The sequence below is a fragment of the Nelumbo nucifera genome, chromosome 6 (assembly GCF_055504915.1).
Source record: "Nelumbo nucifera cultivar China Antique chromosome 6, China Antique-T2T, whole genome shotgun sequence".
NCBI lineage: Eukaryota > Viridiplantae > Streptophyta > Magnoliopsida > Proteales > Nelumbonaceae > Nelumbo > Nelumbo nucifera.
In genome coordinates, this window is record NC_142654.1 from 65189478 (window position 1) to 65202939 (window position 13462).

At 37.5% G+C, this 13462-nt stretch overlaps 2 protein-coding genes across 10 annotated transcripts; one reads left to right on the forward strand and one right to left on the reverse strand.

Annotated features, from left to right (window-relative positions):
* The first annotated feature begins 691 nt into the window (after positions 1-691).
* Positions 692-10274, forward strand: LOC104590217 (uncharacterized). Of its 9 annotated transcripts, none has more exons than XM_019196478.2 (8): positions 692-1136; positions 1383-1450; positions 1575-1629; positions 3007-3210; positions 4054-4133; positions 5656-7401; positions 7518-7686; positions 9482-10274. In XM_019196478.2, the coding sequence occupies exons 4-8, from the start codon at positions 3129-3131 to the stop codon at positions 10117-10119; spliced, it is 2715 nt and encodes a 904-aa protein (XP_019052023.1). In that variant the 5' UTR covers positions 692-1136; positions 1383-1450; positions 1575-1629; positions 3007-3128; the 3' UTR covers positions 10120-10274. The 9 variants fall into 9 exon arrangements, with proteins under 9 accessions (XP_019052023.1, XP_088746957.1, XP_019052021.1 ...); XM_088890831.1 differs by having other exon boundaries at positions 692-989; XM_019196476.2 differs by having other exon boundaries at positions 1383-1629.
* Positions 10275-10649: 375 nt separating this feature from the next.
* Positions 10650-13155, reverse strand: LOC104590223 (metallothionein-like protein 4B). Its single transcript, XM_019196482.2, has 2 exons — positions 12998-13155; positions 10650-11051 (listed from the first exon to the last, which is right to left on the reverse strand). The coding sequence occupies exons 1-2, from the start codon at positions 13078-13080 to the stop codon at positions 10880-10882; spliced, it is 255 nt and encodes an 84-aa protein (XP_019052027.1). The 5' UTR covers positions 13081-13155; the 3' UTR covers positions 10650-10879.
* Positions 13156-13462: the final 307 nt, after the last annotated feature.

A 13462-nucleotide genomic window follows, 5' to 3' on the forward strand; every position in this document is an offset into this window, starting at 1 on the left:
GAAAGAATACAAATGCAAATATGTATAATGCAAATACATATAAAATATAAGGTTTTGCACTCTACAAATTTACATTTATACTCCTTCCAAATTGAGCTATAAAAGTGATTATGGTTCGGTTAAGTGAATCATGGATTTATTTTTCAAGCTAAACCAATACTACCAATTTTTAAAAAACTGTGAATCAAAACCGAACCAAATCCAATTGATTAATCAATTGATCAGTTTGATTTTCTATTACTTTGGTCTGTCGATTTTTTAATATTTATAATATATAAAATAAATAATAAATGTATAATAAAAGTATTAGAAATATATTATATTATCAATAATAAATAATATATTTTATATGCATAGGTCGCTTTGGTTAATTGAAGCCAAATTGATACCTTTGATTTTTCAAAACCAAATCGACCGGTTCCGGTTCCTGTGGATGTGCCTGTGAGAAGCAGATTCCGTCACCTGTTGACGTGGTAGAGTAAGCAGCCACGTAGATGTAGTCAGGGGAGCCCGCTTGATCCCTAGTGTCTGCGCTGTTATTGCCTTTTCAGTATTCTTCACTTTCAGAGACAGAGTTGCGAACTCGAGTTCGCTCGGTCTTTTGTTAAGGGTTTACAGTAAACAAAGATTAAAATTGAGAAAGAGAAAGCAATTGGATAAAGAATAAAAAGAAAATAATTTTAAATACATGAAACTAGAGAAGCTTCGCTTTCTGGGTTGTTTTTTTCTTTTAATGTTTTTTCGGCCATGGACGGTCAGACTAAAAGCGTAGCTTTTCCTACATTACTAGGGTGCCAACGTGAAACTATTACGAGCCCTAGCTTTACATCTCAACTTTTCTGCTACTCTGCTGTTGCCGACGAAGATCTTTTCTCGATCTCTACGTTATTGACTTCTGTTGACCACTGTATTTTCGGTTTCCCTTCATCTCTGTGGAGGATAAAAGTTCCCGTCGATGGATTTTGCCCGTTCCCGGGCGTCTCTGCACGGTAGGTTCTGATAATTTGGTAATGATGGATTTGGTTTCATGGTGTTGAATTACACGAGCTACTGTCTTGTTGAGTTGGAGAATGGGATCGTCTATTCTGCGTTACAAAGACAAGAAGAACTGAATAATGAGATTCATATTAATTATGGTTAGTGGAAACCGAAAATGTCCTTTTTCTATTTGGATCAAAAGCAATTAATGGTTGTTAGATGCTATACTTGTTTGAAGAGCCTTAACTTAGATCTCCATGCTCTCTTGGATCAAAATCGTGGGGAGAGTCAAGTAAAACGAATCTTGAAAATCAGCCAGTTCTATTTTGAAAAGTTCGTTAATTTTGCATCTTTTTATGGATATATGGCTTCCTTTTTATTTTTTGTTTCCTTGGATGTCGCAGGACGAAAGAATTTGGCAAGATAAATGAGATTGCATACTTATGTGTTACAGCCCCGGGTCAAGCTTCAGGTTGAGGACGAAGTTTTCTCGTAAATCTGCCAAAAAAAAGTCGAATTTGTTCTAACCTGTTATTTTTAATCATTTAAATCGGCTTCTCTTTCCTTCTTAAAATGTTTGTGTTAAAAACTTTCAGTTTCAGAGTGCTGCAAGAATTCGATACTTGTGCTCTTTCGGTCGATGGGAATTATGTTAGTGAATCAGGCCCTTAAAATTTTACTTTTGTTTGCTTACTTCTGTTAATCTAACTCTTGCATTTTGCTCTTTCCTGGATGAAGTGCGAGCAATAGAAAAAAGTAAAAAGAACTTTGTCATTTGAATTGGGGCCACTGATATTTTGAAAATTCACTCTTGAAGGCATTAATTCCAAGATGCTTTCTTTACTAAAAATCGTATATTCATCGTCATATCATCATAATACACCTCCCAAAGAGATAAGTCAAGATTCTGCAACTACAATTTCTTCATGTTTGGTTATTATGAGTTTGATTGGTTCTGTTTAATTGTAGAACTGTTTTAATTTTGTCTAGACTGCACTGATTTGTAAGTTATGTTGAATGTCCGTCTTATAGAATGCTGCATGGCCTTGTCTGAGTTTTGTCTTGATTCTATATTTGTAGTTTAACCAAAGTTTCTCGTGACTCCCCATCTTTCATCTTAATGTTGCTAAGAAATCCTTATTTTACTTCCACCTCCATATCTGCACTTTGTTCAGTACTTTCTATCAAAAAGACTTGAGGGCCACTAAATTGATTTTGACTTGATGTGATCTAGACAAATATATGTTCTGTACATTTTGTAGTTGAGGAAATCTAATTATCCATTGGTTAGATCATAAGAGGTCTCTCAGCAATACAGGATACATGTGGCAGAAATTTGGGAATTTTCACTTGCTGCAGCAAATTTAATAGAGTCCACAAATGTTTTGGTTATATATCTCTCTCCCCAGGTGGGGAGGTCAGAATGACGAAGTAGAGTAGGTAGGCTTATTCGTGGATGTATTGGAGTCACTTTTCATTTCATTTCCTTCTCCCCCATTTTTGCAGGATTTCCACTTCTAGTCTTGTGGTCCAAACCTGAAAAGCAGCTCTGATTAGACAGTAAAAGAAGGAAACTTTTCTTTGAAAGAGTAAAAGAAGGAAGCTAAAAAGCAAAAACCAGAACTGGGGTTATAATCATAACCTTATATCATAAGCATAAAAAATACAGTTGATAGTTAATAATCATCCATTTGTTTTAGAAGAACTTAGTGGTTGGTCTGCTCCCCCGCTTGAAAGTTGAAACCATGCGTATGTGCAGGCCATTTATGCTACCTGGGTCTACTAGATAGGTAACTAGAATTTCAAGTGTATATAATATTGCTTCGTGTCTGTAAGAAATTATTCTTCTCCAATAGGCAATGGCCGATTATTTGATAATCTGAGCAGAAGTTAATCCTTGATAGAATTGATCTTTTGATTTGGACCTTTACGATTTTATCTGAAGATTTTTATGCATTGGAAGCTTGTTTGGACCAAGTGTAATGAACTTTAGTTTACTGATTAGAACCTTATGGTGTTGCTTTCTAGATTATGAGGCAGGTGTTCTGCAACATTTGTATTGGATAAAGGACAATCCACTCAGGTTACCATGGGATAAAACATAGATGCACTGCTAGGTCTACTCAGGTTTTTAGGAATCAGCAGGCTACATGGGAGGCATATTGCATCTCTTTGAGTTTAACCAAGCCAGCATGTCCCGGAAGTCACTAGGGCACAGTAGACATGTTGATGGTAAGGTTCATCTTTTATTTGCTTATATTGTTTACTTCTAATAAGTATGCTTCCGCTCCTTGTTTTTCCTTTATTACTTTCTTTAACGTGGTTATTTGTCCATTTTTTTTTTTCTGTTTTCTTCCCATTGGGGGGAGGGTTTGAATTTGTGGCAGACAAGGTGGGATAACGTAGAAAGTTTTAGATCATGACATTAATGCATCTTCATCTCAAGTTATGTTGGATCTTTTCTAAGTATGGACTTCTATATGAAGTATGTTCCTAAAATTATGGGCAACTAGATTTTCATGATTAATACTTAAGGTTAAGAACTTTAGACTTCCTGCTTCAGATTCCTTCTTACTTGGGTTAATCAGACAAGTGAAAAAAAAGGCTCCAATTATGTATCTCTTGGTAGCTCGGAGCAATAAGTAGAACAAACAACATGGAAGGACTTGTAGGATGATATATGATAAACAACATTCCAACCTCCCCCTTGTGAACAAAAGTTAAGAAAAAGTCACCGGCAGAGTTGTATTGACAAGAAGAGCACTTTTCTGTTCTTTTCTTTTCTTTTTTTTTTTTGTTGAGAAAGAGATAAACTATATTGCCTGATGAAAAATAGCAAGGAGTGTGTATGATGTACAAAATTCACAAGGCCGATATATAGCAGTTCTACCAATACAGAAACTACTTGGGCATACAGCTTTCACTATACAAAGGCCCTCTATGTTCTGGATTTAGTTAGTCTATCAGCTGTAGCATTCAGATTTCTGGGGGATCCATCTAATCTATATCCTTATAGATTTCTTTGATTTCATTGAGAAATTTTGGAAATCTAATGCTGCTCTGGCTTGTCTGCAGGTCTTGAAGCCCCTCGGAACAGCTTGGAGCTGCCAATAGAAACTTCACAGAACTTCTGTTCTACATCCGGAAACATTCCGGTAATTTTTTATTGTATGCTTTACTATAGGTTCTTGATATATTAAATCTGTATTTTGATTCTGATTTAATGAGACTTATGCTATATATAACAGATGAGGTTATTGATGATTTGCTAATTGAAGACGTTTATTTATTCAATTTTCTTATTACCAATATTCTTAATCTTTATTTGCTTAAAGAGATGGTGGTTTTTAAGTTCTCTATCTGCTAGACTACCACACTATTGGATGAGCCATACATTAAAACACATAGGAAGGTGTGTAGGATCCAGAATTGATAACTATCCAACTTATTGCAAATAGATGGATGGAAGAAGTTTAAATTTGAACAAGAAAAAACATAACCTGATGGTTGGTTAATTTTCACTTGACACTTATAGATGGTTGTATATATTGTTGGTACCCAAATTCCTGGATATGTGCCATTGAGAGAAGCCAAGGGGTGACATTTCCCCCAAAACTTTTGACAATTCCCTTTATATCTCCTATAATTTCTAGGGCACTCCGTCATGTGTGTGTATACTTTTTTTATTTCTGGGCTTCCCCTTCCCCTCCCCCATAGCTCGTATCATGAGGGGACCTGTTGCAGCACTGCTCTCATTAGAGTGGAAAAGGTCTTGGATATAACTTGATTTCTTTTTCGATATTTTTGCTCTACAATATCTATTTTCGCTCATTCTCATGGCTGAGTTTTTTAGGCACAATCACACAATTATCATTAGGCTGTATCATTAAAGGCCATTACCCAATGTTGGTCCCAGCTATCTAGGGCCTTGGGGAGGGGTTGACTGGATATGGACCTAACCTTTGTTTTTTTCCCCGTCAAGTTGCCATTCTCAGACTTGAACTTGCATTCTCATGCTTGTCAGCCTGAGATTTCACCATTGCACCACATCTAAACTTGTCTTATTTATTTCAGTCTCACTCCTGGTGGAGTTTGTAACTCTGGCTGTTTTCAGACTGCCTTCCTGGGTCTGATTTCAGTTTGTAATTGAATTTTGGTTTGAATAAAATTACATTACCTTTTCCAAAAAAAATCTATATCATTGATCTACATTATTATTAGTATGTAGTATTAATAGGGTCTACTTGATTTTTATTTAAATAGTTTGTAAATTTTTTCAACGAAATTTTGTCTTGAAGTAATATAGATACTTAAATATATATTAGAAAAATAATTTCTTTTTAAATATCAAGTGTTTCAATTAATTTGACTTGCAAAATTTTGTAAATTTGAAATAGAAGTTTGGCTTTTGCAACAACAATGAACATGCCTTTGGAATGATAGCACTTGACAGTGGTCTTCATTGGTAAAAATAGATTTTCACTTATTTCACCATGGGCATTTAAATCCCCATCCAGGGGAAAAGTTGTGGCTCTGTCTCTTGGCTCTCTTGGTGGTTGACTATGTTCATGCTATTCTAAAACGAGTATTAATTCCATGTATTTCATGATAAAAATAACTCTATCATGCATCAACTTTTCACTCATATCAACTAATACTTTGTGTGATTACTATCAGTATTCATATCAAGTGAAGCATACCTCCTCCAGAAAGAATTGTTATCCAAGTGAGGCTTCTGTGAAGAATTTGATTGATGAGGAGGTTTACAGGGGACCAGCCACTAGGCGGAATGTGCCTAGTGTTGTGGCCCGTTTGATGGGGATGGATATGCTACCATCAGAAACACAACCAGCAATTCATGCAAAGGAGAAAAAGAATGAATACATGGGAAACAATTTTAGAAATGGTGAACAGTACGAAAATGGCTCAGCTGGACGTAGTGCTTTTGGATCAAAACCCTTGAGGAAAACAGAGATGGATTTTCTAACCTTTTCTAGACAAGAAGATACTGACCTATCCAGTAGTGACATGAAATATGGAAAACGACGACCTCGAGAACATCCTCAAGAGGAGGAATTGCAGAAATTCAAAAAAGAATTTGAAGCATGGCAAGCAGCGAGGATTTGGGAACATAGAAAAGTTGTTGAGCTTGGTAGAATTCCTGGTCAATGGCTTGCTCAAGAGAACTTCAACAAGGAAACAATCGCACTCCATGCAGAATCTAGGAGTTTGAGAGAAAAGAAGAATCCTAGAGAATCAAACAGTCATACTTCAGTGGCAACACTTAAGGGAAGATCACAAGAAAGAGGTGCATTACAGCATCAAGGATTTAAAAAGGAATCTTCCTCAGCTAACCAAATTGACTCTGTCGTCTTAAGAAACAGAACAAATTCTAGTGATGCTGAGCAGATCTCCCTAACAAATTGTAATCAGAAACCAGGCAAGTCTTCTATGCCCACAAGGATAGTGATCTTAAAGCCTGGCCCTGATGGGAATTGTGATAGTGAAGATTCTTGGGCTGGTTCGTCAGAGACTGCTGAAGAGGAAGGTGGTATTGAAGCTTTGCTTGAGGAAGTAAAGGAAAGGCTGAGATGTGAAATTCAAGGCAAGAGTGCTAAAGGAGATATATCAGTTAGAAGGGTTGGAATTGGGGCCCCTTTCAGTGGAAAACAATCAGATCCAAAAGAAATTGCTCAGAATATAGCAAAGCAGGTCAGGGAAAGTGTTACCAAGGACCTTGGAATGAATTTACTACGATCAGAATCAGCTAGATCTTACAGAAGTGAAACTCAGATAAATGGACAAGGCCCTCTCGAGTTCATTAACAGAGACATGGGGAAATGCTTCTCTGAGAGGCTGAGGAACGTTGTAAAAAGAGAAAAACGTGTTGATGCCCCCACAAGTATCAGTGGCAGCTCGAGAGCTTCTGCTTTATGCAATAATGAGAGTAGAATAAGGCCAATTGAAGATGCTTTGATGACTAAGAACATTGAGAATCGCTGGGAAGATTTGGCAGATGAGCCAGAAATTCAAACAAGATCTTTCAGACATGGGCATAAAAGTGATGAAATGCTTTATACAGGGGAGTTATCTCCAAGAAACCTAATCAGATCATTGTCAGCTCCGGTATCAGGAAATTCATTTGGGAAACTTCTTTTAGAGGACCGACACATTTTAACTGGAGCCCAGATCAGGAGGAAGCATGAATCCACTGAAAATGTTTCAGTGGAATTGAGAAAAAAGAGGAAAGAGAGGTTCAGTTTTAGGGGGAAAGTCTCAAATCTCCGATACAGTTTTACTCTTAGAGGTAAATTATTCAGAAGGAAGATTCAAGTAGTTAAGGAATCAGGAAGCAATGGATCTGGTCCTGTGAAAGATATCATGAGTGGACCTACAGTTGTGATGAATCCTGGCAATGCACATGTAAGAGCTATCTTATAGTTTAGTTCATCTCTCTCTCTCTCTCTCTCTCAATCAATCAATAGTTTTCTTTCTTTTCGTTCTCTTAATTAAAAGATTTTCTGTTGCATGGTTCTCAGGACAACTCAACTGAGGTGCCACCTAGCCCTGCATCAGTGTGCAGCAGTGGTCATGAAGAGTTGTGTCAGCCAGTGGATCATCTCAGCCCAATCTCCACTTTAGATATGCCTTTGCTAGAAGACTGTCCCATGCCACGGGTTTTCAGAGAGATCAGCTCTAATCTTCAAGGTATTAGCTATTGGTGTCTATGACTTCAACTGGAATTACGCCATCTGTGTGTTGTGTGTTATTCTTTCTGAACATTGGTATTTGCTACAAACTTTTTATTCTCTCCTGCCATATTATGCACGTATTGGTAATAAACACCAGTTAAATTGGTCAATCAACTGATGGATGCGACATGTGGTTGTGCCTGTTTCTTAGATCAGGGCTTAAAACACACTAGTAAATAGGCAGTTTGGACAGATTTGTAAACTAGTTGGCATGAAAGATATCAGTGTGCTAGTTATATTTTTTACATTATAGTAGAGAAAGTAATGTGCATATGCATGCTTTGTAAAGCATTAATCAATATCTTTCACGTTTACTATTCTGTATGTGTATGTGTGAACTATAACAAAGTCCAGGGACAACATTACTCACGTAGCTGTTTATCAAAAAAAAAGAAAAAACATTACTTGCGTAGCCATAGACAGCCTCACATAATGACACTATTTTATAAAGCTAAGCTACTTCCTGCTTTCACAAATTCAAATGCGTATGCAATTCTTTTAGACTGAACATGTTTTTAGCATTTCGTTCATTAAACTGCCTATTTACTAGTAAGATGTGGCATGCAAGATGTCTACCTTCTGAATGCCATAGTTGGGATGTGAATTGCAACTATAGTCCACAGGTAAAGCATGTAGCTTTCTCTGCCATCAAATTATCCCTGCAAGAATGGGTGGGAGGTACCATAGATGGTGCTCTCAAGCATAGTTTTTAAGGCGCCAAGGCGAGGCTAGGCGACAGGGGGGCACCTTGTCGCCTAGTAGCCTAGGCGATGGATTTTTTTAAGTGAAAAATACATATCCTAGGTAGTTCCCTAGGTTCCATAACCATCTTTCCTTAACTATCCATAATTTTCATAAGAAAGTTATAAACTTCATGTTTATGTCTAGAAAATCAACATATTTATGAGAAGAAAAAGAAGAAAGAAAAGAAAATTCAAAAAATATGGGGACTGAACCCCTGTTTTTGTTATAGGAAAAGAAGAAAAGAAAAGATGGAAGAAATGTGTTGATTAGACAAAACTTTAAGTTTTTCCCTTACTTATTGGTTCAAATTCTGAAGTCTTTGAGGGTTCAATACAGCAGTTAGCAATGTTTGTGTTGATTAAACCCTAACAAATAAGAAAATAATAAAAAGAAATTAGTTTATAAACACAGAAAATGAATATTTTTGTTTAATAATGTCTATTTTATAATTATAACTCAAAAAAGTAACAATATAAAAGTATTTTATAAGACACTATACAAAACTGCTAGGTGACTGGGCGAGGTGAGCCTCCAAGGGCACCTTGTCGCCTAGGTGTCTCCTTTACAACTATGCTCTCAAGTGAAGGGAAATCTAGTTTTGGGTGATGGTGGTGTATTATTTGCAGGTTGTTGATTCTATCAAGAGATTTCCAACAACAAAGTTTAGCACCATATCATTTAACAATGTCAGAAATTATAAAATATCAAACAAGAAAGAAGATTCAGCTTGAGTGGTCTTCAATATCCTATAATAAAAGTTGAAAAAAACCATTCAGACTAACTAGTAGGATCTCCTAGTTGCAACACATTAATTAGTGGCTGATTTTGTTTTCATATGTGCAATAAAATGTCATTTTTCTTAGTTATAGCACCACTTCCATGACTTCCACTTCAGTAATGTTCTTCAGTTCCAGTGGAGCCATTTAAGAGGTTGTTCATAAGATAGACTACTAAATGGGGCATTTGGATTACTTATGTGATTATTGTTTCTGTTTCTGATCGCACAGAGCTAAGGAGGCAGTTAAATCAACTTGATTCTGATGGGCCTGACGACACGCTGACAAGAGAGGAGCCCCGAGAAGTTGAAACGCTTGAGATACAAGATGAGAAACAAGCATACATAAGAGATCTTCTCATTGCTTCTGGTTTATATGATGGACCATTTGATTGCTCTTTTTCGAAGTGGGACTCTCTTGAAAAACCGATTAGCTACTTGATCTTTGAGGAAGTAGAAGAGTCTTACAAAAAAAGGGCCAAGGAGAATGAAGAGGAAACTAGAGATCAGAAGGAAAGCAAGGAAGCCCGCAAGCTGTTATTTGACTTGTTAAATGAAGCACTAGCAACAATACTTGGATCTCTTATGACAACGTCCAGATTTAAGAGAAGGGTTCTTGGTCCCTCTATAATACTGCCATCTTGTGGAAAGAAATTGCTGGGTGCTGCATGGGAAATGATCCATAAACATGTAAATCCTCCAATGGATGGATCCCATTATTCACTTGATGGCATGGTGGCTTGTGATCTAGGGAAAACCCCTTGGTCTGGTATGATGCTTGATGATGTTGATGTAATAGGAAGAGAGATAGAATGGATGATCCTAGGGGAATTGATGGAGGAAACTGTGAGGGATATGTGGTTATATTAATGGTGTAACTGGTTTTCTGTGTAGATAGGTATTCCAACATCGTATCCAGAACCGGAATACTAATGAGTTTTTTTGTTTCATTTTGGAATTGTGTATTATAGTGAATCCTGGTTGTAAATTGATGTTTGTGATATACGGCCCAATATTCCTTTTACAGATTGGGGACTCCGGGCTCCAAATTGCAGGAGCTCATAATACATAACATGTACATGTATTGTTTTTTTAAGCTTATCTGTGACTGTGGCAATGGAGTTGTAAGATTTAGATTATTTTACAACTTTTTTCTTCTTAATAGATCCTGTTGGCTGGCTTGTAGTCTGTTTGTTTGTATTTTGTTCCTTACAAGAACGCCTCTTAGTAGATCCTCCTCTACCGTTACCATCAATGAGATTTGTGCAGATTGAGTTGAGCCAGTAAAAGATCATATAATTTGTCTGGTGCATGAAGCCACCAAAGTTTTGGTGGTGCAGGCTTCATAACATAGATTTAAGTTGTAGAATCATTTAGACACTGCACAAATGAATCTGGGCTTAGGAGAATATTCAGTCTTACCATTACTTGGCAACTTTAATTCCATTACTTGCATATGTATATAGTTATATACTAGTAGGCCTTTCTGATTACAACTTACATAGTTCAGGCTCTGCAGCCTTAGAGTCTGATACTTAGCCTTATTATTATCATTAGTATCTTCCTTGCTAGCTCCTACTTAGTGCTGGGTATTAATAGGAACTCATCTCCCCTGGTGTCTCGGCAGTTATCAGGAAGCACATGTGACACAGGTGCAACCTTGACCACACTTGCAGAAAGCCTTTCCAGAACCAGAGACTTCAGCTTTGGAGCATGAGCAGGGGTTGCAGCCGCAGTGTTCGCCGCAGGAGCAGCACATATGCTGTGTCTCCCGCTCACCCGCACTTGCACTGGAACTACATCTGTTTGCAGAATTGCAGCAGTAGCCATATTAGTATTAGGGCCCTCTTTGTTGTTTTTAAGATTCTAGTGAGGAAAGTCGATCAATAGGATTGTGGTTTTTCACGTTCATGTAAGATTCACAGAAAAAAAATCATTTTTCCTAAGTATCATTTTCTCACTCTCACTCTCCCATATGGATAAATAACTCTGAAGAAAAAATTGATAAAACAGGATAATTTTGTCAATCCTTTTTAACTTTTATGGATAAAAGAATCATTGTATGTTTTTACCTTATAATCAAACCCAAATAAGTGTTATAAAAAAAACAGAGAAACATCTACTGGATGTTTTTTCTATTACACACGTCCATCCATAAATGATCGGACCATGACCTTAGCAACTGCAGAATTCTGAATTCCATGTATTATGATCGGCAGATCCGGACTCTTCATCGACACCATCGGATTTCTATCTTGGCGCAAGTCTAGATGTGACACTTGATGTTCAAGCACATGACGAGATGGATGATGTCAAAATCTCAATCATGAATTATGTTCTGTCATTATCAAGACAAGCCAAGCATCCGGCAAGGATTAGGATGAACCGGTAAAGCAGCATGGGTATATAGATTTTAGCTGGCTGGTCGTCTTCAGACAACCTGTGCTGTCTGGGGGGGTTCTCCTTGCGCAAACCATGTGAATTGGATGCAAGAATAGAAGTGCTGTAGGCGTTGCCGTATTCACTAACGTGTCATGAGGAGAGAGAGAGCCTATATACATCACAAAAACTAACTGATAAATGTGGACAGCCAAAATTATTTTTGGGATAATAGCATATAAGGGTAATTTTTGGGCTTAATATCAATATAATTAATAGTTTTAAAAAAATTTAAAAAATAGATTAACTTTTTAAAAATAATATTAATTAAGGGTAAAATCATTGTTCTTGTTCACCAGTGCCGTTGCCCACATCATTCGTCGCCGTCTGCCGCCGCTCATCACCACCTCCGATAACGCCTCTGCCTATCTCCGCCCACCTCCGCCTCCTAACAACATTGCTGGAGGTGGGCGGAGGCAGAGGCAGCCCTAATGGCCATTCCTTTGCCCAATGCCGCCCGACGGTGGCGGGCGGTGGCACTGGTAAACAGATTGCAGGAAAAAAGAAGATGCGCAGTGATTTTGCGGCCCAAAAGTTGCTCTTATATGCTATTATCCCATGTCAGACGGGGATTTTTTGCCAACAAAACAGGTTCCAAGTTTATCAATATCATCTCACACCATACATCTTAACTTGAGACTGGGACCTATTATATGTATGAGATGTGCCGTGCGGTGTGAGATGATGTGGCAGAGGGTTGAAACGTGTTTTATTGGTAAATGATTCCGTCGAAAATATTAAAATGATAAAATCTAATACTAACCAGGTGTTTGGAATTGATGCCGTTTTTTTTTTTTTCAGAAAACGGCACCACATCATAAATCCATTTTCTTAAAAAACGCCTACTGTTTGGTTACGTCCTTGTCCTTTTGGTGTTTTCCCATTTTTTATTAAGAATGTTAACAATGGTGTGTTGATATGGGATTAAAAAAGGCTTATGTGGCAGCAACAACAATAGTATTAAATAGAAAACCTGAAAAAAAAGTTTCTTTTTAAAAAAATGTTTATACATCACTATTTTCTGAAAAAACACCTAAGAAATAGTATCGATCCCAAACAGCACCTAAAGTTTTTACCAACACTAACACCACAATTTGCCTAAAAGTCATTTGTTCGGATAAATGTATCACCCGGATACTAAAAGACAAACGAAACCTTAATGAAAAGCCCTGCTGACAGCCCAAGCTGTCGAATTTTAAACAGCCGAAAGTGATTTTCATAAGAGAAGATAAGGGCTAAAAGATAGACAGTGAATAATCAAAACTGAAGGATGCAATTGGGAGATGGTAAGAAGGAAGACAGCAGAGACCTGCAAGCATGGCCACCGGGGCAAGGAGAAGCGCAGCCGCACCTGTCGTTACAACTTCCGGCGTTTCCTCCTCTGTCAGCCATTTTTTTTTGTCTTTCGTCTCTCTCGTAGCGTTTTGGTCTTTAAAAAAACACTGCTAGGACTGGTCCAAATTGCCACGTTTTAGTGGTGTAGATTGCTGCTGTTGACACGCCTTACAACAGGTGTAACAGCTCTGGGATAAAAAGTTCAACGTGGCATTAACTTGATGGCAATGGCAACGTGGTGGATTCAGGGTGAGGGTTTTTTGAATTCTACACCTTTTCCACCTCCCAATCCATATACATACCACCACCTTATAAATTTGTATAGTTGTATATACAGCTAGAAATAATGGTGGGATTGGGATTAGAACCCCACCACATACATAGAATGCAAAATCCTTCCTGATACTCCCTTGTATTTGAGGGTAGACCTCCTGTATTT

Excerpts from the sequence above, each read along its gene's own strand:
- LOC104590217 (XM_019196476.2), top strand. The coding sequence starts at position 3,129 with ATGGGAGGCATATTGCATCTCTTTGAGTTTAACCAAGCCAGCATGTCC. Across the intron at positions 3,211-4,053 it reads GCACAGTAGACATGTTGATG|GTCTTGAAGCCCCTCGGAAC; the intron begins GTAAGGTTCATC and ends GCTTGTCTGCAG. Across the intron at positions 4,134-5,655 it reads CTACATCCGGAAACATTCCG|TATTCATATCAAGTGAAGCA; the intron begins GTAATTTTTTAT and ends GATTACTATCAG.
- LOC104590223 (XM_019196482.2), bottom strand. The coding sequence starts at position 13,080 with ATGGCTGACAGAGGAGGAAACGCCGGAAGTTGTAACGACAGGTGCGGC. Across the intron at positions 11,052-12,997 it reads CCCGGTGGCCATGCTTGCAG|ATGTAGTTCCAGTGCAAGTG; the intron begins GTCTCTGCTGTC and ends TTCTGCAAACAG.